Raw genomic sequence first — 20,807 nt, 5'->3', positions numbered from 1 at the left:
GTAGTATGTGGAGGGAGAGTGTGTGTGTGGTTTGTACTTGTAGTATGTGGAGGGAGAGGTGTGTGTGGTTTGTACTTGTAGTATGTGGAGGGAGAGGTGTGTGTGGTTTGTACTTGTAGTATGTGGAGGGAGAGTGTGTGTGTGGTTTGTACTTGTAGTATGTGGAGGGAGAGGTGTGTGTGTGTGTGGTCTGTACTTGTAGTATGTGGAGGGAGAGTTGTGTGTGTGGTTTGTACTTGTAGTATGTGGAGGGAGAGGTGTGTGTGGTTTGTACTTGTAGTATGTGGAGGGAGAGGTGTGTGTGTGTGTGGTTTGTACTTGTAGTATGTGGAGGGAGAGGTGTGTGTGTGGTTTGTACTTGTAGTATGTGGAGGGAGAGGTGTGTTGTGTGTGTGGTTTGTACTTGTAGTATGTGGAGGGAGAGGTGTGTGTGGTTTGTACTTGTAGTATGTGGAGGGGAGAGGTGTGTGTGGTTGTACTTGTAGTATGTGGAGGGAGAGGGTGTGTGTGGTCTGTACTTGTAGTATGTGGAGGGAGAGGTGTGTGTGGTCTGTACTTGTAGTATGTGGAGGGAGAGGTGTGTGTGGTTTGTACTTGTAGTATGTGGAGGGAGAGGTGTGTGTGGTCTGTACTTGTAGTATGTGGAGGGAGAGGTGTGTGTGGTCTGTACTTGTAGTATGTGGAGGGAGAGGTGTGTGTGGTCTGTACTTGTAGTATGTGGAGGGAGAGGTGTGTGTGGTTTGTACTTGTAGTATGTGGAGGGAGAGGTGTGTGTGGTCTGTACTTGTAGTATGTGGAGGGAGAGGTGTGTGTGGTCTGTACTTGTAGTATGTGGAGGGAGAGGTGTGTGTGGTTTGTACTTGTAGTATGTGGAGGGAGAGGTGTGTGTGGTTTGTACTTGTAGTATGTGGAGGGAGAGGTGTGTGTGGTTTGTACTTGTAGTATGTGGAGGGAGAGGTGTGTGTGGTCTGTACTTGTAGTATGTGGAGGGAGAGGTGTGTGTGGTCTGTACTTGTAGTATGTGGAGGGAGAGGTGTGTGTGTGGTTTGTACTTGTAGTATGTGGAGGGAGAGGTGTGTGTGTGGTTTGTACTTGTAGTATGTGGAGGGAGAGGTGTGTGTGGTTTGTACTTGTAGTATGTGGAGGGAGAGGTGTGTGTGGTTTGTACTTGTAGTATGTGGAGGGAGTGGAGGGAGAGGTGTGTGTGTGGTTTGTACTTGTAGTATGTGGAGGGAGAGGTGTGTGTGGTTTGTACTTGTAGTATGTGGAGGGAGTGGAGGGAGAGGTGTGTGTGTGTGGTTTGTACTTGTAGTATGTGGAGGGAGAGGTGTGTGTGTGTGTGTGGTTTGGTCTGATCCTCTTCCATCTCCTATGAATAATGCAGTAGTATAACAGGAGGCTGCAGGCTGGCTCACTATGCCCTATATAGGGCGGCAGGTAGCCTAGTTGTTAGAGCGTAGGGCCAGCCCCCTATGCCCTATATAGGGCGGCAGGTAGCCTAGTGGTTAGGGCGCTGGGCCAGCCCCCTATGCCCTATATAGGGCGGCAGGTAGCCTAGTGGTTAGGGCGCTGGGCCAGCCCCCTATGCCCTATATAGGGCGGCAGGTAGCCTAGTGGTTAGAGCGCTGGACCAGCCCCCTATGCCCTATATAGGGCGGCAGGTAGCCTAGTGGTTAGGGCGCTGGGCCAGCCCCTATGCCCTATATAGGGCGGCAGGTAGCCTAGTGGTTAGGGCGCTGGGCCAGCCCCCTATGCCCTATATAGGGCGGCAGGTAGCCTAGTGGTTAGGGCGCTGGGCCAGCCCCCTATGCCCTATATAGGGCGGCAGGTAGCCTAGTGGTTAGGGCGCTGGGCCAGCCCCCTATGCCCTATATAGGGCGGCAGGTAGCCTAGTGGTTAGGGCGCTGGGCCAGCCCCCTATGCCCATATAGGGCGGCAGGTAGCCTAGTGGTTAGAGCGCTGGACCAGCCCCTTATTCCCATAAGGGCGGCAGGTAGCCTAGTGGTTAGGGCGCTGGGCCAGCCCCCCATGCCCTATATAGGGGCGGCAGGTAGCCTAGTGGTTAGGGCGCTGGGCCAGCCCCCTATGCCCCTATAGGGGCGGCAGGTAGCCTAGTGGTTAGGGCGCTGGGCCAGCCCCCTATGCCCTATGTGGGCGGCAGGTAGCCTAGTGGTTAGGGCGCTGGGCCAGCCCCCTATGCCCTATATAGGGCGGCAGGTAGCCTAGTGGTTAGGGCGCTGGGCCAGCCCCCTATGCCCTATAGGGCGGCAGGTAGCCTAGTGGTTAGGGCGCTGGGCCAGCCCCCTATGCCCTATAGGGCGGCAGGTAGCCTAGTGGTTAGGGCGCTGGGCCAGCCCCCCTATGCCCTATATGGGCGGCAGGTAGCCTAGTGGTTAGGGCGCTGGGCCAGCCCCCTATGCCCTATATAGGGCGGCAGGTAGCCTAGTGGTTAGGGCGCTGGGCCAGCCCCCTATGCCCTATATAGGGCGGCAGGTAGCCTAGTGGTTAGAGCGCTGGACCAGCCCCCTATTCCCTATATAGGGCGGCAGGTAGCCTAGTGGTTAGGGCGCTGGGCCAGCCCCCTATGCCCTATATAGGGCGGCAGGTAGCCTAGTGGTTAGAGCGCTGGACCAGCCCCCTATGCCCTATATAGGGCGGCAGGTAGCCTAGTGGTTAGAGCGCTGGACCAGCCCCTTATTCCCTATATAGGGCGGCAGGTAGCCTAGTGGTTAGAGCGTTGGGCCAGCCCCCTATAACGACACCTATCACACTACTATGGCTGACCCGTAAAACAACACCTATCATACTACTATGGCTGACCCTGTACAACACCTATCATACTACTATGGCTGACCCTGTACAACAACACCTATCATACTACTATGGCTGACCCTGTACAACAACACCTATCATACTACTATGGCTGACCCTGTACAACAACACCTATCATACTACTATGGCTGACCCTGTACAACAACACCTATCATACTACTATGGCTGACCCTGTACACAAAAACACCTATCATACTACTATGGCTGACCCTGGACAACAACACCTATCATACTACTATGGCTGACCCTGGACAACAACACCTATCATACTACTATGGCTGACCCTGTACAACAACACCTATCATACTACTATGGCTGACCCTTGTACAACACCACATTACAGTTGGAGAACTCTCTGCAGAACGGAAATGGTTCTCTGACCTCCACCAAGACACGCCCCCAGAAAATGGTCACTATCTCGGAGGTCGCTGTCGCGGCTCAGCCCTGGGCCACGGCCAATCGGAGCGGCGTGAACCAGGAAGTAAATGAGGAGAGTGGGAATCAGACCCAGCTTTCTATCCTGAAGACCAGAGGTGGTCCTGGACCTGCCACCTGCCCCAAACCCAGCCTGAAAGGACCTTTTGCCCCTTCTCTCCTGCCCAGCCTCCCTGTCCCTGTCTCAGGCAGACAGAACGCCTCTGCCCAGGTGAGCTCAACAGTCTTTAACCTTCACAAACGCATCAGATGTCACTGGGCTGTCATAATTGTGGCCAGAGTTTTTTTATTTTTTTTTATTTTTTTATTTTTTTACCCAATGATGTGTATAAACCCTGGCTGGCTGACTAGGTTGCTTGTATTGAAGTCATTGAGCAGCCATCTTGGCACTCCACAATTGTATGATTTTTGAACCTGCCCTAGTGAGGAGGAGGGGGGGGCAGAGTTGAACCTGCCCTAGTGGGGGGGTACAGGGTGGAACCTATCCTGCTGCTGGGTGTCAGAGGGTCTGTGGTTTTCCGTGGGACATCGAATCGCCAGGTGTCACCTTCACCGTGTGTGTGTCGCCCTCAGGTACGTCACGGTGACAGAGTGAGTCTTACCTTGAAGCTTACCAGTCGACCACACTTTGGTTTCAACACTCACTGGGACTCGACAGGAGCGCGAGTCGGAGGCATCCAACCAGGTGAGCGTTGACCCACGGATGGATGGGGACACGTACTTCCTGTCTAGTGTTTTTTTGTTGTAATCAAATAAGAATTTACCCTAATAGGTAAGATGCCTACAGAAATGTAGCAACAACAGTAAGTAATGGATAACTACAAGTTTGAACAAGCAGCTGAATATTTATCTGGGGATATGTTTCAGTCTCTAAAGGTGTCTTGGTGCTGGAAACGTTTTGAATTGACCATGTCTGGTGTCGTTAGTAATGACATACTGGTTTTTCCGCCGATGTTTCGTTAGCTACAGTACAGGGAGGTGTTCATGAATGTTTAAACAGAGCTGTGAGAGAGAGAGAGAGAGAGAGGTGTGACTTACCCTGCAACAGAGACCTATAGTCAGAACCACTCTGGAGATCTGTAGTCAGGAGATCTACAGCCTGAAACTGTTCCCCTGGGGTGGTCAGGTGTGACTGGAAATATGATCTACTGCTATCCTGGAGTCCTCTCTCTCCTTCGCTGTCCTGGCCTCCCTCTCTCCTCTCCTGCTGTCCTGGAGCTCCTCTCTCTCCTCTCCTGCTGTCCTGGAGCTCGCCTCTCTCCTCTCCTGCTGTCCTGGAGCTCGCCCCCCGCCTGAGCTCTCTCCTCCTCTCTCTCCTCTCCTGCTGTCCTGGAGCTCCTCTCTCCCTCCCCTCTCTCCTCTCCTGCTGTCCTGTCGGAGCTCGCCTCTCCCCGCTCTCCTGGAGCCCCTGCTGCCTCTCGCGCCGCCCTGCTCCTGTCTCTCTGTGTAGTCCTACATTGGTCTAGACGTAGTGAAAGCCCCTCCTCTCCCTCCAGGTAGTCCTACATTGGTCTAGACGTAGTGAAAGCCCCTCCTCTCCCTCCAGGTAGTCCTACATTGGTCTAGACGTAGTGAAAGCCCCTCCTCTCCCCTCCAGGTAGTCCTGCATTGGTCTAGACGTAGTGAAAGCCCCTCCTCTCCCTCCAGGTAGTCCTACATTGGTCTAGACGTAGTGAAAGCCCCTCCTCTCCCTCCAGGTAGTCCTACATTGGTCTAGACGTAGTGAAAGCCCCTCCTCTCCCTCCAGGTAGTCCTACATTGGTCTAGACGTAGTGAAAGCCCCTCCTCTCCCTCCAGGTAGTCCTACATTGGTCTAGACGTAGTGAAAGCCCCTCCTCTCCCTCCAGGTAGTCCTACATTGGTCTAGACGTAGTGAAAGCCCCTCCTCTCCCTCCAGGTAGTCCTACATTGGTCTAGACGTAGTGAAAGCCCCTCCTCTCCCTCCAGGTAGTCCTACATTGGTCTAGACGTAGTGAAAGCCCCTCCTCTCCCTCCAGGTAGTCCTGCATTGGTCTAGACGTAGTGAAAGCCCCTCCTCTCCCTCCAGGTAGTCCTGCATTGGTCTAGACGTAGTGAAAGCCCCTCCTCTCCCTCCAGGTAGTCCTACATTGGTCTAGACGTAGTGAAAGCCCCTCCTCTCCCTCCAGGTAGTCCTGCATTGGTCTAGACATAGTGAAATCCTCTCCTCTCCCTCCAGGTAGTCCTACATTGGTCTAGACGTAGTGAAAGCCCCTCCTCTCCCTCCAGGTAGTCCTGCATTGGTCTAGACGTAGTGAAATCCTCTCCTCTCCCTCCAGGTAGTCCTACATTGGTCTAGACATAGTGAAAGCCTCTCCTCTCTCCCTCCAGGTAGTCCTGCAGACTTGTGCCAGCTGCGTGCAGGTGATGAGATCGTGTCTGTTGGTGGGCACAGGGTGGCAGAGATGAGCCACGGCCAGTGGAAGGGCACGATGACCTCTGCCCTGCAGAAGGGCAGTCTCACCATGGACGTACAGCGCTATGGTAACAACAGTGAGGGAAAGACTCCCCACCCCTCCACCTGACCTGCTGGGAGCTCTGTTTGTCCCTCACCGCTTGCCTCCCTGTAGTGTCCCGCTATGTTTGTCCCTCACCGCTTGCCTCCCTGTAGTGTCCCTCTCTGTTTGTCCCTCACCGCTTGCCTTCCTGTAGTGTCCTCAACACTTGCCTTTCCAGGTGTCCCTCTCTACTTGTTCCTCACCAGCAGCTCCCTGTAGTGTGCCGCCATGTTTGTCCCTCAACACATGCCTCCCTGCAGTGTCTCTCTCTCTGCTTGCCCCTCACCCTTCCGTAGTGTGATCTTCGTTTGTCCCTCAACACTAGTTTTCCTGTAGTGTTCTCTCTGCTTCGTCCCTCAACACTTGCCTTCCTGTAGTGTCCCTCTGTTTGTCCTCACCGCTGCCTCCCTTCAGTGTCCCTCTCTGTTTGTCCCTCGCCACCGCTTGCCTCCGTACGTCTCTGCTCGTCCCTCACCGCCTTGTTCGATGTTTATATACTCACCGCGTTCGTGGTGTTCCGATGATTGTCCCTCACCGCTTGCCTCCCTGAGTGTCCTCTCTGTTTGTCCCTCACCGCTTGCCTCCCCTGTAGTGTCCCGCTATGTTTGTCCCTCACCGCTTGCCTCCCTGTAGTGTCCCGCTATGTTTGTCCCTCACCGCTTGCCTCCCTGTAGTGTCCCTCTCTGTTTGTCCCTCACCGCTTGCCTCCCTGTAGTGTCCCTCTCTGTTTGTCCCTCACCGCTTGCCTCCCTGTAGTGTCCCGCTATGTTTGTCCCTCAACACTTGCCTCCCTGTAGTGTCCCTCTCTGTTTGTCCCTCACCACTTGCCTTCCTGTAGTGTCCCGCTATGTTTGTCCCTCACCACTTGCCTTCCTGTAGTGTCCCTCTCTGTTTGTCCCTCAACACTTCCCTTCCTCCCTGTAGTGTCCCTGTCTGGTTTTTGTCCCTCACCGCTTGCCTTCCTGTAGTGTCCCTCTCTGTTTGTCCCTCAACACTTCCCTCCCTCCCTGTCGTGTCCCTGTCTGGTTTTTGTCCCTCACCACTTGTCTAAATTGATTGGTGATGTGAAAGCTAGACGTGGTTATAGCCTCTAAGTGAATATCTCCCTGAGGAGAGGGAAGGGAAGTACTGGTTGTTAAATGGGATTCCATGTTTGTTTGTTATCTGGTTTTGTTTAGAAACACTCTTCATCAAAGCAATATGTTGGTTAGGTTCTACGGCAACAAAACTGGGAAAGGTTTCTGTCACACTTTCTGTTCCAGACACACGTTTTATCAACCTAACAAGTATAGACTGTTTGTCCATCATAGGGCTCCGTAGAGAACCCTGGCTGTTTGTCCATCATAGGGCTCCGTAGAGAACCCTGGCTGTTTGTCCATCATAGGGCTCCGTAGAGGACCCTGACTGGCTGTTTGTCCATCATAGGGCTCCGTAGAGGACCCTGACTGGCTGTTTGTCCCTCATAGGGCTCCGTAGAGAACCCTGGCTGGCTGTTTGTCCATCATAGGGCTCCGTAGAGGACCCTGACTGGCTGTTTGTCCATCATAGGGCTCCGTAGAGAACCCTGGCTGGCTGTTTGTCCATCATAGGGCTCCGTAGAGAACCCTGGCTGGCTGTTTGTCCATCATAGGGCTCCGTAGAGGACCCTGGCTGGCTGTTTGTCCATCATAGGGCTCCGTGAGAGAACCCTGGCTGGCTGTTTGTCCATCATAGGGCTCCGTAGAGAACCCTGGCTGGCTGTTTGTCCATCATAGGGCTCCGTAGAGGACCCTGACTGTTTGTCCCTCATAGGGCTCCGTGAGAGGACCCTGGCTGGCTGTTTGTCCATCATAGGGCTCCGTAGAGGACCCTGGCTGGCTGTTTGTCCATCATAGGGCTCCGTAGAGGACCCTGACTGGCTGTTTGTCCCTCATAGGGCTCCGTAGAGGACCCTGACTGGCTGTTTGTCCATCATAGGGCTCCGTAGAGGACCCTGACTGGCTGTTTGTCCATCATAGGGCTCCGTAGAGAACCCTGACTGGCTGTTTGTCCATCATAGGGCTCCGTAGAGGACCCTGACTGGCTGTTTGTCCCTCATAGGGCTCCGTAGAGGACCCTGACTGGCTGTTTGTCCCTCATAGGGCTCCGTAGAGGACCCTGACTGGCTGTTTGTCCATCATAGGGCTCCGTAGAGGACCCTGACTGGCTGTTTGTCCATCATAGGGCTCCGTAGAGGACCCTGACTGGCTGTTTGTCCATCATAGGGCTCCGTAGAGGACCCTGACTGGCTGTTTGTCCATCATAGGGCTCCGTAGAGGACCCTGACTGGCTGTTTGTCCATCATAGGGCTCCGTAGAGGACCCTGACTGGCTGTTTGTCCATCATAGGGCTCCGTAGAGGACCCTGACTGGCTGTTTGTCCATCATAGGGCTCCGTAGAGGACCCTGACTGGCTGTTTGTCCATCATAGGGCTCCGTAGAGGACCCTGACTGACTGTTTGTCCATCATAGGGCACCGTAGAGAACCCTGACTGGCTGTTTGTCCATCATAGGGCTCCGTAGAGGACCCTGGCTGGCTGTTTGTCCCTCATAGGGCTCCGTAGAGGACCCTGGCTGGCTGTTTGTCCCTCATAGGGCTCCGTAGAGGACCCTGGCTGGCTGTTTGTCCCTCATAGGGCTCCGTAGAGGACCCTGGCTGGCTGTTTGTCCCTCATAGGGCTCCGTAGAGGACCCTGACTGGCTGTTTGTCCCTCATAGGGCTCCGTAGAGGACCCTGACTGGCTGTTTGTCCATCATAGGGCTCCGTAGAGGACCCTGACTGGCTGTTTGTCCATCATAGGGCTCCGTAGAGAACCCTGACTGACTGTTTGTCCCTCATAGGGCTCCGTAGAGGACCCTGGCTGTTTGTCCATCATAGGGCTCCGTAGAGAACCCTGGCTGGCTGTTTGTCCATCATAGGGCTCCGTAGAGAACCCTGACTGACTGTTTGTCCGTCATAGGGCTCCGTAGAGGACCCTGGCTGTTTGTCCATCATAGGGCTCCGTAGAGAACCCTGACTGGCTGTTTGTCCATCATAGGGCTCCGTAGAGAACCCTGGCTGGCTGTTTGTCCATCATAGGGCACCGTAGAGAACCCTGGCTGTTTGTCCATCATAGGGCTCCGTAGAGAACCCTGACTGGCTGTTTGTCCATCATAGGGCTCCGTAGAGAACCCTGGCTGGCTGTTTGTCCATCATAGGGCTCCGTAGAGGACCCTGACTGGCTGTTTGTCCATCATAGGGCTCCGTAGAGGACCCTGACTGGCTGTTTGTCCCTCATAGGGCTCCGTAGAGGACCCTGGCTGGCTGTTTGTCCATCATAGGGCTCCGTAGAGGACCCTGGCTGGCTGTTTGTCCATCATAGGGCTCCGTAGAGAACCCTGGCTGGCTGTTTGTCCATCATAGGGCTCCGTAGAGGACCCTGACTGGCTGTTTGTCCCTCATAGGGCTCCGTAGAGAACCCTGACTGACTGTTTGTCCATCATAGGGCTCCGTAGAGGACCCTGACTGGCTGTTTGTCCCTCATAGGGCTCCGTAGAGGACCCTGACTGGCTGTTTGTCCCTCATAGGGCTCCGTAGAGGACCCTGGCTGGCTGTTTGTCCCTCATAGGGCACCGTAGAGAACCCTGGCTGGCTGTTTGTCCCTCATAGGGCACCGTAGAGAACCCTGACTATCAATGTATTTGGTTTGTATGTTTCTACATGTTGATCTGTCCTGGTAGAGCTTTTACTACATGTCAAAGCTTGTGATGTTGGTTTGGTTGTAGTGGAAGACGACTGGGGGCTTTTCTCTCACTGTTTGGTCCTCCCTGTTCCACACTACATTTAGGTTTTAATGTTTATTCGCAGTAAAAGTATTGACTTTCTATTGATCAGCTATTAGGCTACTGATTTGCTAATCAGAACTCCCGGCCTACTGATCGAGGATCAATAATTTAGCGTACTGATTTTGTGAATCAATGTTTGTAAACCTTTGTGGACCGGGCCTGTGTTGTGACGGCCTGGGGTCAGAGGCCTTGTGGCGGACCGGGCCTGTGTTGTGACGGACTGGGGCCAGCGGCCTTGTGGCGGACCGGGCCTGTGTTGGGACGGACTGGGGTCAGAGGTCTTGTGGCGGACCGGGCCTGTGTTGTGACGGACTGGGGTCAGAGGCTTTGTGGCGGACCGGGCCTGTGTTGTGACGGACTGGGGTCAGAGGCTTTGTGGCGGACCGGGCCTGTGTTGTGACGGACTGGGGCCAGCGGCCTTGTGGCGGACCGGCCTGTGTTGTGACGGACTGGGGCCAGCGGCCTTGTGGCGGACCGGCCTGTGTTGTGACGGACTGGGGCCAGCGGCCTTGAGGCGGACCGGGCCTGTGTTGGGACGGACTGGGGTCAGAGGTCTTGTGGCGGACCGGGCCTGTGTTGTGACGGACTGGGGCCAGCGGCCTTGTGGCGGACCGGGCCTGTGTTGGGACGGACTGGGGTCAGAGGCCTTGTGGCGGACCGGGCCTGTGTTGTGACGGACTGGGGCCAGCGGCCTTGTGGCGGACCGGGCCTGTGTTGGGACGGACTGGGGTCAGAGGCTTTGTGGCGGACCGGGCCTGTACCACCCATGAGATCATCCATCTGACCAGTGGTGTTCTGACACTTTCAGGTCCAACTGATACCAGCAGAGAGACAACGATGGTGAAACTGGCCCAGCTCAACGGACAAGAGGTCAATGTGTCACTTTTTTTTTCTTCTTTTATATACGATCAGTATTGACGTCTCTAACGCATTTACTGACACGACTTGAGTGATGAAGGAAACGGGTTACAAACAAATCTAAATCTCTTTTCATATCTTTTCCCCCCTCTCTCCTAGGGGGTGACCTCTAAAAGCACGAAGGGAGGTTTTCGGGACGATCCTCTGGCTATCAGAAGTAAAGGTAATGAATGAATTGACTAGGAAAGGTACAGTGCCTTCAGCAAGTAATCACACCCCTTGACTTTTCCCAAAATTTTGTTAGTCTGAAATGTAAAATTTAATAAAATGGAGGTTTTATGTTTTTCAAATTAATGTGAAAAAATTAAATGCTGAAGTGACTCTGGTCAATAAGTATTCAATCCCTTTATGGCAAGCCGAAATAAGTTCAGGAGAACAAATGTATTCTCACACGGTGTGCGATTTTTTTTATTTTATTTTTTTTATTTTTTTTATTGTGTTTAACATTTTATTATTTGAATGAGAACCTCTCTGTAACCCGCTCATACAATTATCTCTAAGGTTCCTCACAAAGACCAGGGAGATTTTCCAAGGCCTCGCAAAGAAGGGCACCTATTGGTAGATGGGGGGGGAAATAAAAAGCAGACATTGAATATCCCTTTGAGCATGGTGAAGTTATTAATTACACTTTGGATGGCGCATAAATGCACCCAGTCACTACAAAGATACAGGCGTCCTTCCTAACTCAGTTGCCGGAGAGGAAGGAAACTGCTCAAGGATCCTTCCTAACTCGTATATGAGATTTCTGCATTTTATTTTCAATACATTTACAAACATAAAAAATACTTTATTATGGGGTATTGTGTGAGATATCTATTTAATTTTAAATTCAGGCTTTAACACAACAAAATGTGAAATAAGTCAAGGGGTATAATTACTTTCTGAAGGCGATGTATCGTTTGAAATGACCTGAAGGTTTTACAGGTTCCTGGGTGTTACTTTTAGGAAACTCTGTTACACTCTCACTTCCTCTTCTCTTTCGCACTTCCTGTTTCCTCTCCTGTGTAGAACATGATCTGATTGTTCTGAAAACCCAGAAAAGGAGAGCAGAGTTTTTTAATCAGAAAGGTAACAGTTAATGTCTGTCGCCAGGCTTTGTCGTTGTTGGCTGGTGTTTGGGGCTGGTGTTGGTTTATATTAAATTAGTCATTTAAGCCGTTTTTGCTTTGTAGCTGAAACGGCTCAACACTGGCGACGCTTGTTTGGCCTCGATTCTGCTGCCCATAAATATATTAAATACAAACGCAACATGCAACGATTTTTATTGAGTTAATTTAAGGAAATCAAATTCATTAGACCCTAATTGATGGATTTCACATGACTGGGAATACAGAGATGCTTTTGTTGGTAACAGATACCTGATCTGTAGCAGGAGACGGGCCCCTCTCCCGGTTACCCGCTCTGGGGCGGGGGCCCCTCTCCCGGTTACCCGCTCTGGGGCGGGGGCCCCTCTCCCGGTTACCCGCTCTGGGGCGGGGGCCCCTCTCCCGGTTACCCGCTCTGGGGCGGGGGCCCCTCTCCCGGTTACCCGCTCTGGGGCGGGGGCCCCTCTCCCGGTTACCCGCTCTGGGGCGGGAGGGCGGGGGCCCTCTCCCGGTTACCCGCTCTGGGGCGGGAGGGCGGGGGGCCCCTCTCCCGGTTACCCGCTCTGGGGCGGGAGGGCGGGGGCCCCTCTCCCGGTTACCCGCTCTGGGGCGGGAGGGCGGGGGCCCCTCTCCCGGTTACCCGCTGGTACTGTCATAACACAGCTCTTTCCCCTCAGCCTCACCAGGAGTCAGCTCTATGGTCTACCTATGTGGTGAGTGTGTGTGTGTGTGTGCAGTGCTCTGACGTTGAAGCTACAACACTCCAGTATCTGGACCGTCTCTCCCAGGCAGCTCTGTGATTCGTTGATTACTACCTAGTCAGTGTGTGTGTGAATGTCAGCTGATTGGAGCTGTGGTATGAGATCAGAGGCTGGCTCTTTTGGGCGTGTGCTTTATGCTTCATTCAGAAGGCTCTATTTGGGCGTTTGATTTGCAGTGCTCTTTGATTCATTCAGGAGGCTCTTTTTGGGCGTTTGATTTGCAGTGCTCTTTGCTTCATTAATAAATAGGGTGAGATAAGTGAGCCCGATTTTTGGAAACATTTATTCTCACATTGGCTGACTGTTAACACACACTCTCCCCCCTCTACTCTCCCCCCTCTCTACTCTCCCCCTCTCTACTCTCCCCCCTCTCTACTCTCCCCCCTCTCCTCTCTACCCTCCCCCTCTCTCTGTTAGGCGGATCGGCGTCGGCAATATCTGATGTAAGTCATAGGAACAAGATGGGGGAACAGTGGCTCTTAAGGGGTGTGTGTGTGTGTGTGTGTGTGGTAGTATTCTGTGGGTGGGTGGTGGTATTCTGTGGGTGGGTGGTGGTATTCTGTGGGTGGGGTAGGTAATATTCTGGGTCGTCCTCCAGCTCCAGGTACCGTCCCTCAGCACCTCCTCCTCCAGTTGGTCCTGGGACCCCGAGGAAGAGAGGAGGAGGCAGGAGAAGTGGCAGGAGGAGCAGGAGCGCCTCCTACAGGTCCGTAAGACTGACTCGCTCTCGCCTCCTACAGGTCCATAAGACTGACTCGCTCTCGCCACCTCCTGCAGGTCCGGGAGACTGGCTCGCTCTCGCCACCTCCTGCAGGTCCGGGAGACTGGCTCGCTCTCGCCACCTCCTGCAGGTCCGGGAGACTGGCTCGCTCTCGCCACCTCCTGCAGGTCCGGGAGACTGGCTCGCTCTCGCCACCTCCTGCAGGTCAGGGAGACTGGCTCGCTCTCGCCTCCTCCTGCAGGTCAGGAGACTGGCTCGCTCTCGCCTCCTCCTGCAGGTCAGGAGACTGGCTCGCTCTCGCCTCCTCCTGCAGGTCAGGGAGACTGGCTCGCTCTCGCCTCCTCCTGCAGGTCAGGGAGACTGACTCGCTCTCTTAGCCTGGAACCACACTGAGTAAATATCACTGATCTTCCACTTCAGTGATTCAGCGTGGAACTGCTTTCATTGGAGCCGTTTGTCCCCGTGTCTGTTAGGATTAAAAGCGTCAATTCTGGGCTACATTTACCCGTAGTCTGAGAGAATGCTGATTGGACAGCTTACTTGTCTTGTGTGATGTTGTACAGGAGAAGTACCGTGAGGACCAGGAGAGGCTGGATGCTGAGTGGCAGCAGGCCCAGGAGGAGGCAGGATACAGACAGGCTGAGGTGACCCCTGATCCTCTACCGTCCAGAGGCATCGTGGGAAATGTAGTCCCTTGTGTCGACTCATCCGCACCGAACACGGAGAGCGCAGGAGAGATGACCAATGGGATCGCTAGCCTTGCCAGTCCTCAGCCGGTCTTGAGCCAGCCCATGCCCCCTGTTGCCCATGTGGCATCCAATCAAAAGAAGGAAGTTGTTTTTGACGGGGGAAGAAGGGAGGAGCCTCATCCTCAAGAAGGGAGGAGCTTGGAAGAGGAGACTGGTGGACTGGCAGAAGGAGATACTTGGTGAGGAAGACCATATCTTTGTTATTATTTACTTCTCGTGGTGATGTTTAAAGGCATCACTCTGCCCAGTGGCACTACTGCCCTGTTCAAGAGAATCAAATCCTTGATGCATTGTGGGTCAATTGTGACTGACTTATCTAGTTTCTGATTTCAAGGTGATTTGTGGACCAGTCAGTCACGACTTGCTGGCTGCTGTCAAACAAGCCTAAATTGTTCGTCTGCTGTGATTGTCCTCTCGCTCTGTCCTCTCGCCCTGCCCTTTGTCCTCTCGCCCTGCCCTTTGTCCTCTCGCTCTGTCCTCTCGCCCCTGCCCTTTGTCCTCTCGCTCTGTCCTCTCGCCCTGCCCTTTGTCCTCTCGCTCTGTCCTCTCGCCCTGCCCTTTGTCCTCTCGCTCTGTCCTCTCGCCCTGCCCTTTGTCCTCTCGCTCTGTCCTCTCGCCCTGCCCTTTGTCCTCTCGCTCTGTCCTCTCGCCCTGCCCTTTGTCCTCTCGCCCTGCCCTCTCGCTCTGTCCTGGCTGCCTCCTCTGCTGCCTCTGCCTCCAGGTCTGGGGACTCCTATGGTTTCACCCAGCTATCTATAGCTGACAGGTCAGTCAGTACTAGAGATTCCTCCTATGGTTTCACCCAGCTAGGGGGCTTGGGAGTGCACCTTTTGTGACGGTAAACTGTCAATTAATCATGTGGTGATATTTGTACGTCAATCACCTTGATGCTTGTATGACTGGTTGTGCTCAGTGTTTGTATGTGTGAGTGATGTCTTGTATAACCTGACAGACTAATGTGTTTGTTGATCAGGATGAAATCCAAGTCCTTCCCGTCGCTGGAGGGTTTCCACAGACAGGAAGTGAAAGGTCAGCCTCTACTGTTGACTAACCCTCTGTTTAATGAGTGGGCTCCCCATTCCAAACCCAGCTTTGATCTCGATGTACTTTTTACACCATGTTGGTCGAATCTAACCGGTCCTCTCATATAGCCGAGGCCCAGGGGGGCTGGGTAATGACTCTAACCAGTCCTCTCATATAGCCGAGGCCCAGGGGGGCTGGGGAGGGCTGGCTAATGACTCTAACCAGTCCTCTCGTTTAGCCGAGGCCCAGGGAGACAGGGGGAGGGCTGGGTAATGACTCTAACCGGTCCTCTCATATAGCCGAGGCCCAGGGGGGCTGGGGAGGGCTGGGTAATGACTCTAACCAGTCCTCTCGTTTAGCCGAGGCCCAGGGGGGCTGGGTAATGACTCTAACCGGTCCTCTTGTTTAGCCGAGGCCCAGGGGGGCTGGGGAGGGCTAGGTAATGACTCTAACCAGTCCTCTCGTTTAGCCGAGGCCCAGGGAGACAGGAGGGCTGCTGGGTAATGACTCTCCTCACCTCTTTATATTGTGATAGAGGGGTTTCTTTACACCTATTGGTCGTGTTGGAATAATATTCTTCACTCATTGGACAATGCTCGAATGACCGTCCTTCTTTATTGGTCTTGCTGTAGGAACTACGATCTGATTGGTTTATACTGTCTCTGTCTCTGCTCTCTGGTTGGTTATTAGGCGTTACCGGGGAGGTCGCTAGGAGGGAAGTCTCGTCAGAGCATGTCGTTAGTCGAGGCTGAGAGGCAACAGATCCTGGAGGAGATGAGGAAGAGGACGGCTCTGCTGACCGACAACAGCTGGATACGACAACGGTCCACCTCTGACAACAAACAGCCCAATACGGCGAGGGCCAATGAGGAGGTAGGAGGAGAGGGGTCTATCCAATTGCCGGCGAGGGCCTAGGAGGTGGGAGGGGTCTATCCAATTACCGGCGAGGGCCAATGAGGTAGGAGGGAGGGGTCTATCCAATTCGGCGAGGGCCAATGAGGTAGGAGGGAGGGGTCTATCCAATTACCGGCAAGGGCCAATGAGGTAGGAGGGGTGTGCCACTTGGAATGTACTCTCTCTCTCTCTCTCTCTCTCTCTCCGTGACCTGTTATCTGACCTCTCGGCAGGTACGACTCTCTGGACAACCTTTCCTCTTCTTCCTCTCTGCTCTCGAACCCCCAACGCCCCCACTCCTCCCTGGGTTTCTCCGCCCCATACTGCCCCCCTTCCTCCCGGCACAGCATGGGTGGAGCCCTGGGGGGTTACTCCAACGGGACCCAGAAACACAGCCCTACCAAGCCCCGCCCCTTCAGCGCGTCTTCCACCCCACCCAACACCGGAGAGGAACCCCGCCACCGGCGAAATCACGACCCGTCTCACAGCAGCACGACCGGTAATGGACCAATTGGGACTTGCGCTGTGTGTTGTATGTTTAAAATGGACAGTGCATTCTGAGAGTATTCAGATCCCATGACTTTGTTACATTACAGCCTTATTGTAAATTTGATTTAAATTGTTTTCCCCCTCATCAATCTACACACAATACCCCATAATGACAGACATTTCTGCACGTTTATTAAAAATTAAAAAAAAACATTTTACATAAGTATTCAGACCCTTTGCTTAGTACTTTGTTAAAGCATCTTTGGCAGTGATTACAGCATCGAGTCTTCTTGGGTATGACACGAGAGCTGTCCCGAAGCCACTGTCTTGGTTGTCTTGGCTGTGTGAACTTTCACCCCAGTCTGGAGCAGGTTTTCATCAAGGATCTCTCTGTACTTTGCTTGCCGTTCGTCTTTGCCTCGATCCTGACTAGTCTCCCGGTCCCTGCCGCTGGAAAAACATCCCCACAGCATGATGCTGCCACCACCATGCTTCACCGTAAGGATGGTGCCAGGTTTCATCCAGATGTGACGCTTTGCATTCAGGCCAAGGCTTAGGTTTTGGCTTAGGTTTTTGCTCTGACCTTATATAGACAGGTGTGTGCCTTTCCAAATCATGTCCAATCAATTGAATTTACCACAGGTGGACTCCAATCAAGTTGTAGAAACATCTCAAGGATGATCAATGGAAACAGGATGCACCTGAGCTCAATTTAGAGTCTCATAGCAAAGGGTCTGAATACTTATGTAATGTGTCTAAAAACTTGTGTTCACTTTGTCATTAGGGGGGCCTTGTGATGTCAGAATGGGGCCTTGTGATGTCAGAATGGGGCCTTGTGATGTCAGAATGGGCTTTATTGTGTTTAGATTGAGGAATAAATAATTTAATCCATTTTAGAATAAGGCTGTAATGTAACAGTGTGGGGGGGGGAAAGTCAAAGGGGTGTGAATACTTTCCAAATCCACCATCTTTGCGTTTTTCAGTGCTGTAGTCTGATCCCGAGAGGAGAATGAGGGGTGACTTAGCAGTAGGAACAAGGATGGATGGACAGAGAAAGGCTTCATGTATAATCAATAAGCCATCATAATACATTAAATACAAGGGCCTTTTTGGGGGAAAAATAAAAACCCAATTTCAGTTTTATCTTCCCCGTGAACGTGTAGCTCATCGTCCAGCCATGTGGGAGGACACCTTTTCAATGGATGTTTCCCCCCCCCCAGATCAGTCTGGTCCCTCTGTGATCCCTCCTCTCTCATCCTGTTTTTCTTCCTGTGTTCTGTCTCTCTGTCTCTCTCTGTCTCTCTCTGTCTCTCTCTGTCTCTCTCTGTCTCTCTCTGTCTCTCTCTGTCTCTCTCTGTCTCTCTCTGTCTCTCTCTGTCTCTCTCTGTCTCTCTGTCTCTCTGTCTGCAGAGTGCTGACTTCTCGTCAGGTGTGTTCAGTGTGTGTGTGTCCTATGGGCAGAGGGGCTGCCATGGTCATTGAGACCCTGAACCTCTGCTTCCACCTGGCCTGCTTTCAGGTGAGTCGTCTGGTCTGGACCTCATTCACCTGGTCGGAGGAGAGGTCCTCTACAAAACCTGTCAGCACACTCAACGACCCTTCACAGCATGAGCTAATGGGCACTGTAGCGGGCCGGCTGGCTGGCTTCACCTGGGCGCTGTGGCCGGCTGGCTGGCTTCACCTGGGCGCTGTGGCCGGCTGGCTGGCTTCACCTGGGCGCTGTGGCCGGCTGGCTGGCTTCACCTGGGCGCTGTGGCCGGCTGGCTGGCTTCACCTGGGCGCTGTGGCCGGCTGGCTGGCTTCACCTGGGCGCTGTGGCCGGCTGGCTGGCTTCACCTGGGCGCTGTGGCCGGCTGGCTGGCTTCACCTGGGCGCTGTGGCCGGCTGGCTGGCTTCACCTGGGCGCTGTGGCCGGCTGGCTGGCTTCACCTGGGCGCTGTGGCCGGCTGGCTGGCTTCACCTGGGCGCTGTGGCCGGCTGGCTGGCTTCACCTGGGCGCTGTGGCCGGCTGGCTTCAGGTGTCACCTTTCTTTGGGGTTTTCCTTGGTTGGTGACGCTAACTCTCTCTCACGGCGGTAGGGCTGGTGACGCTAACTCTCTCTCTACGGCGGTAGGGCTGGTGACGCTAACTCTCTCTCTACGGCGGTAGGGCTGGTGACGCTAATCACAGTCCATCTCCTCCTCTCCCTCAGTGTGTGGACTGCAGGTGCCGACTTGGCGGGTCAGAAGTCAGAGCCCAGATCAGAATCAGTAACGGGAAGCCTTACTGTGACCCCTGCTACATCCGACTCAAGTGTAAGTCATTTATACAGGAAGTACAGGAGTCCCGATTTTTAAAAGAGTCTCCCTCCCCGTCTCCCCCTCCCCGTCTCCGCTCTCCCCCTCTCCGTCTCCCTCTCCTCCTACTCCGCTCTCCCCTCTCCGTCTCCTCTCTCTCTCCGTCTCCGTCTCCCCTCTCCGTCTCCTCTCCGTCTCCCTCTCCGTCTCCCTCTCCGTCTCCCTCTCCGTCTCCCTCTCCGTCTCCCTCTCCGTCTCCCTCTCCGTCTCCCTCTCCGTCTCCTCTCCGTCTCCCTCTCCGTCTCCTCTCCGTCTCCCTCTCCGTCTCCCTCTCCGTCTCCTCTCCGTCTCCCTCTCCGTCTCCCTCTCCGTCTCCCTCTCCGTCTCCCTCTCCGTCTCCCTCCCCCCTCCCCGTCTCCCTCCCCGTCTCCCTCCCCGTCTCCGCTCTCCCCCTCTCCGTCTCCCTCTCCTCCTACTCCGCTCTCCCGTTCTACTGATCCACCTGCTGTCGCCTCATTAATGAGAACATGCCTGACATTTTAATGAGCGGAAGGTCTACTTGGAGAAGACTGGACTGTCGTTTTTGGATGTTTAGTCCTAAAACTCAGTAATTTAGATGACGTGTCATTACTACTGATTTTAGATGAGACGTAATCAATGTTCTCTCTTTATGACTTTTCAGCTCACCTTGCCACCTCCCAGTGACCAGAATGCATTGCAGCAGATTGAGGAGGAGACGACGACGGTGGAGAACTTGACTATGACCTTCTGTTGACTACGTATTTACAGCTGGTTAACGTTTGTTTTTGTTTTTAGGGAACAATCCACCGATTTATACTATGGCTTCCTTATTCCCTACATAGTGCACTACCCATAGGGCTCTGGTTAATAGTAGTGCACTTTGTAGGGAATAGGGGGGCCATACACTACGTCTCTGACTAAGTTTTGGTGTTCTTCCGTAGTTAATTAACTACTGTACTTGTCCGTAGCGTTTAATATGCAATCGATGGCTATCCACGACAATATCTGGACACGTGGTAGTTAAGAGCTATAGGGAGTTTTTAAATCACAATTGAGACTTGGGATTTGTTTTTCTTTGTTGATGAAGTAAATTTAATAAATGAATCTAATAAATGTGAGCATTGTATTTGACATACTTCTCTTTTGTAATTTTTCTCTGTAGATAATCTCTACCTTACGAATTTACTTTATTTTGTTTTGTTGAAATATATGTTATTGAGATTTATTTTTCCCTTCCTGAGATGTCTAAAATATTAGTTGCTCAGTACAAGTGGTAGAGAAAAAAAAGCACATCTCACAAGTTGATCATCCCGTCACTTAAACTCTGTTGTTGGTTGACTTGGGAAGCAGCGATGCTCGTTGTATTGCTGACTGAAATATATAAAGCGGCCTCGTATGAAAGGAATTTATTTTGTAAATAAAAAGGACATTCTAAATACGGACAGTGAACATGGTCGCCTAGTGGTTAGAGCATTGGACTAGTTTATTTAACGAGGCAAGTCGGTTAAGAACAAATTGTTATTTTCAATGATGGCCTACCGGGGAACAGTGGGTTAACTGCCTTGTTCAGGGGGCAGAACGACAGATTTATACCTTGTCAGCTCGGGGATTCGAACTTGCAACCTTTCGGTTACTACTCCAACGCTCTAACCACTAGGCTACCCTGCTGCCTCGAAAGGTTGCAAGATCGAAGGTAAAAAATCTGTCGTTCTGCCCCCAGAACAAGGCAGTTAACCCACCGTCATTGAAAATAAGAATTTGTTCTTAGCTGACTAGTTAAATAAAGGTAAAATAAAATTGTATTGGGACGTCCCTCTAGGTTGTCATGGCCGTGTTTCACCACTAGATGGCAGTTTGTGGCCTCAAGTTGTCTATCTTGATGTTTTTGTATGTTGAAAGAGAATTTGTACCAAATAACACACTATTCTCTTTATAGTGGACTACTACCCTGTGGTGTCTGGTTAATAGTAGTGGACTATTTTTAAGGATCCCCATTTTTTTTTTTGTTCCTGCCAATAATATACATAAACATGTAACATTTTAAAAATGTGAGAACAGATTTCACAATACATCGTGTACCCAGAGACCACCACTCTACAGCACACAATCTAGGTGTGTTTTCAAATCCCCCAAAAAACTTGACAAGGTGCTCAGTGCTGTTATCCTCGCAAGGTGAGGTACTGAAAACAGGTATCAAACTTTTTTTTACGCATATTATTGATAAAAGTATTGCAATTTTAATTA

The 20,807-nt window shown here is 52.6% G+C and overlaps 2 protein-coding genes across 2 annotated transcripts in view; both read left to right on the top strand.

Moving 5' to 3' along the window:
- LOC123727922 (LIM domain only protein 7-like) overlaps positions 1–15,592 on the top strand; it is a gene marked incomplete at its 3' end in the record, with an annotated part of 42,700 nt that extends 27,108 nt beyond the window's left edge. Inside the window, 11 exon segments of the mRNA XM_045698437.1 lie at positions 3,176–3,478; positions 3,841–3,952; positions 5,617–5,769; positions 10,434–10,495; positions 10,643–10,706; positions 12,807–12,832; positions 12,988–13,095; positions 13,674–14,038; positions 14,581–14,625; positions 14,833–14,888; positions 15,573–15,592. Coding sequence (XP_045554393.1) covers positions 3,176–3,478; positions 3,841–3,952; positions 5,617–5,769; positions 10,434–10,495; positions 10,643–10,706; positions 12,807–12,832; positions 12,988–13,095; positions 13,674–14,038; positions 14,581–14,625; positions 14,833–14,888; positions 15,573–15,592 — 1,314 coding nt within the window.
- Positions 15,593–15,595: 3 nt separating this feature from the next.
- On the top strand, positions 15,596–19,694 carry LOC123727921 (LIM domain only protein 7-like). The gene is made up of 5 exons (XM_045698436.1): positions 15,596–15,755; positions 16,010–16,275; positions 17,676–17,784; positions 18,458–18,560; positions 19,225–19,694. The coding sequence occupies exons 1-5, from the start codon at positions 15,615–15,617 to the stop codon at positions 19,245–19,247; spliced, it is 642 nt and encodes a 213-aa protein (XP_045554392.1). The 5' UTR covers positions 15,596–15,614; the 3' UTR covers positions 19,248–19,694.
- Positions 19,695–20,807: the final 1,113 nt, after the last annotated feature.

The sequence above is a fragment of the Salmo salar genome, chromosome ssa16 (assembly GCF_905237065.1).
Source record: "Salmo salar chromosome ssa16, Ssal_v3.1, whole genome shotgun sequence".
Classification (NCBI taxonomy): domain Eukaryota; kingdom Metazoa; phylum Chordata; class Actinopteri; order Salmoniformes; family Salmonidae; genus Salmo; species Salmo salar.
Note: the sequence above shows the minus strand (reverse complement) of the source record. Positions and strands in the feature narration are given on the sequence as shown.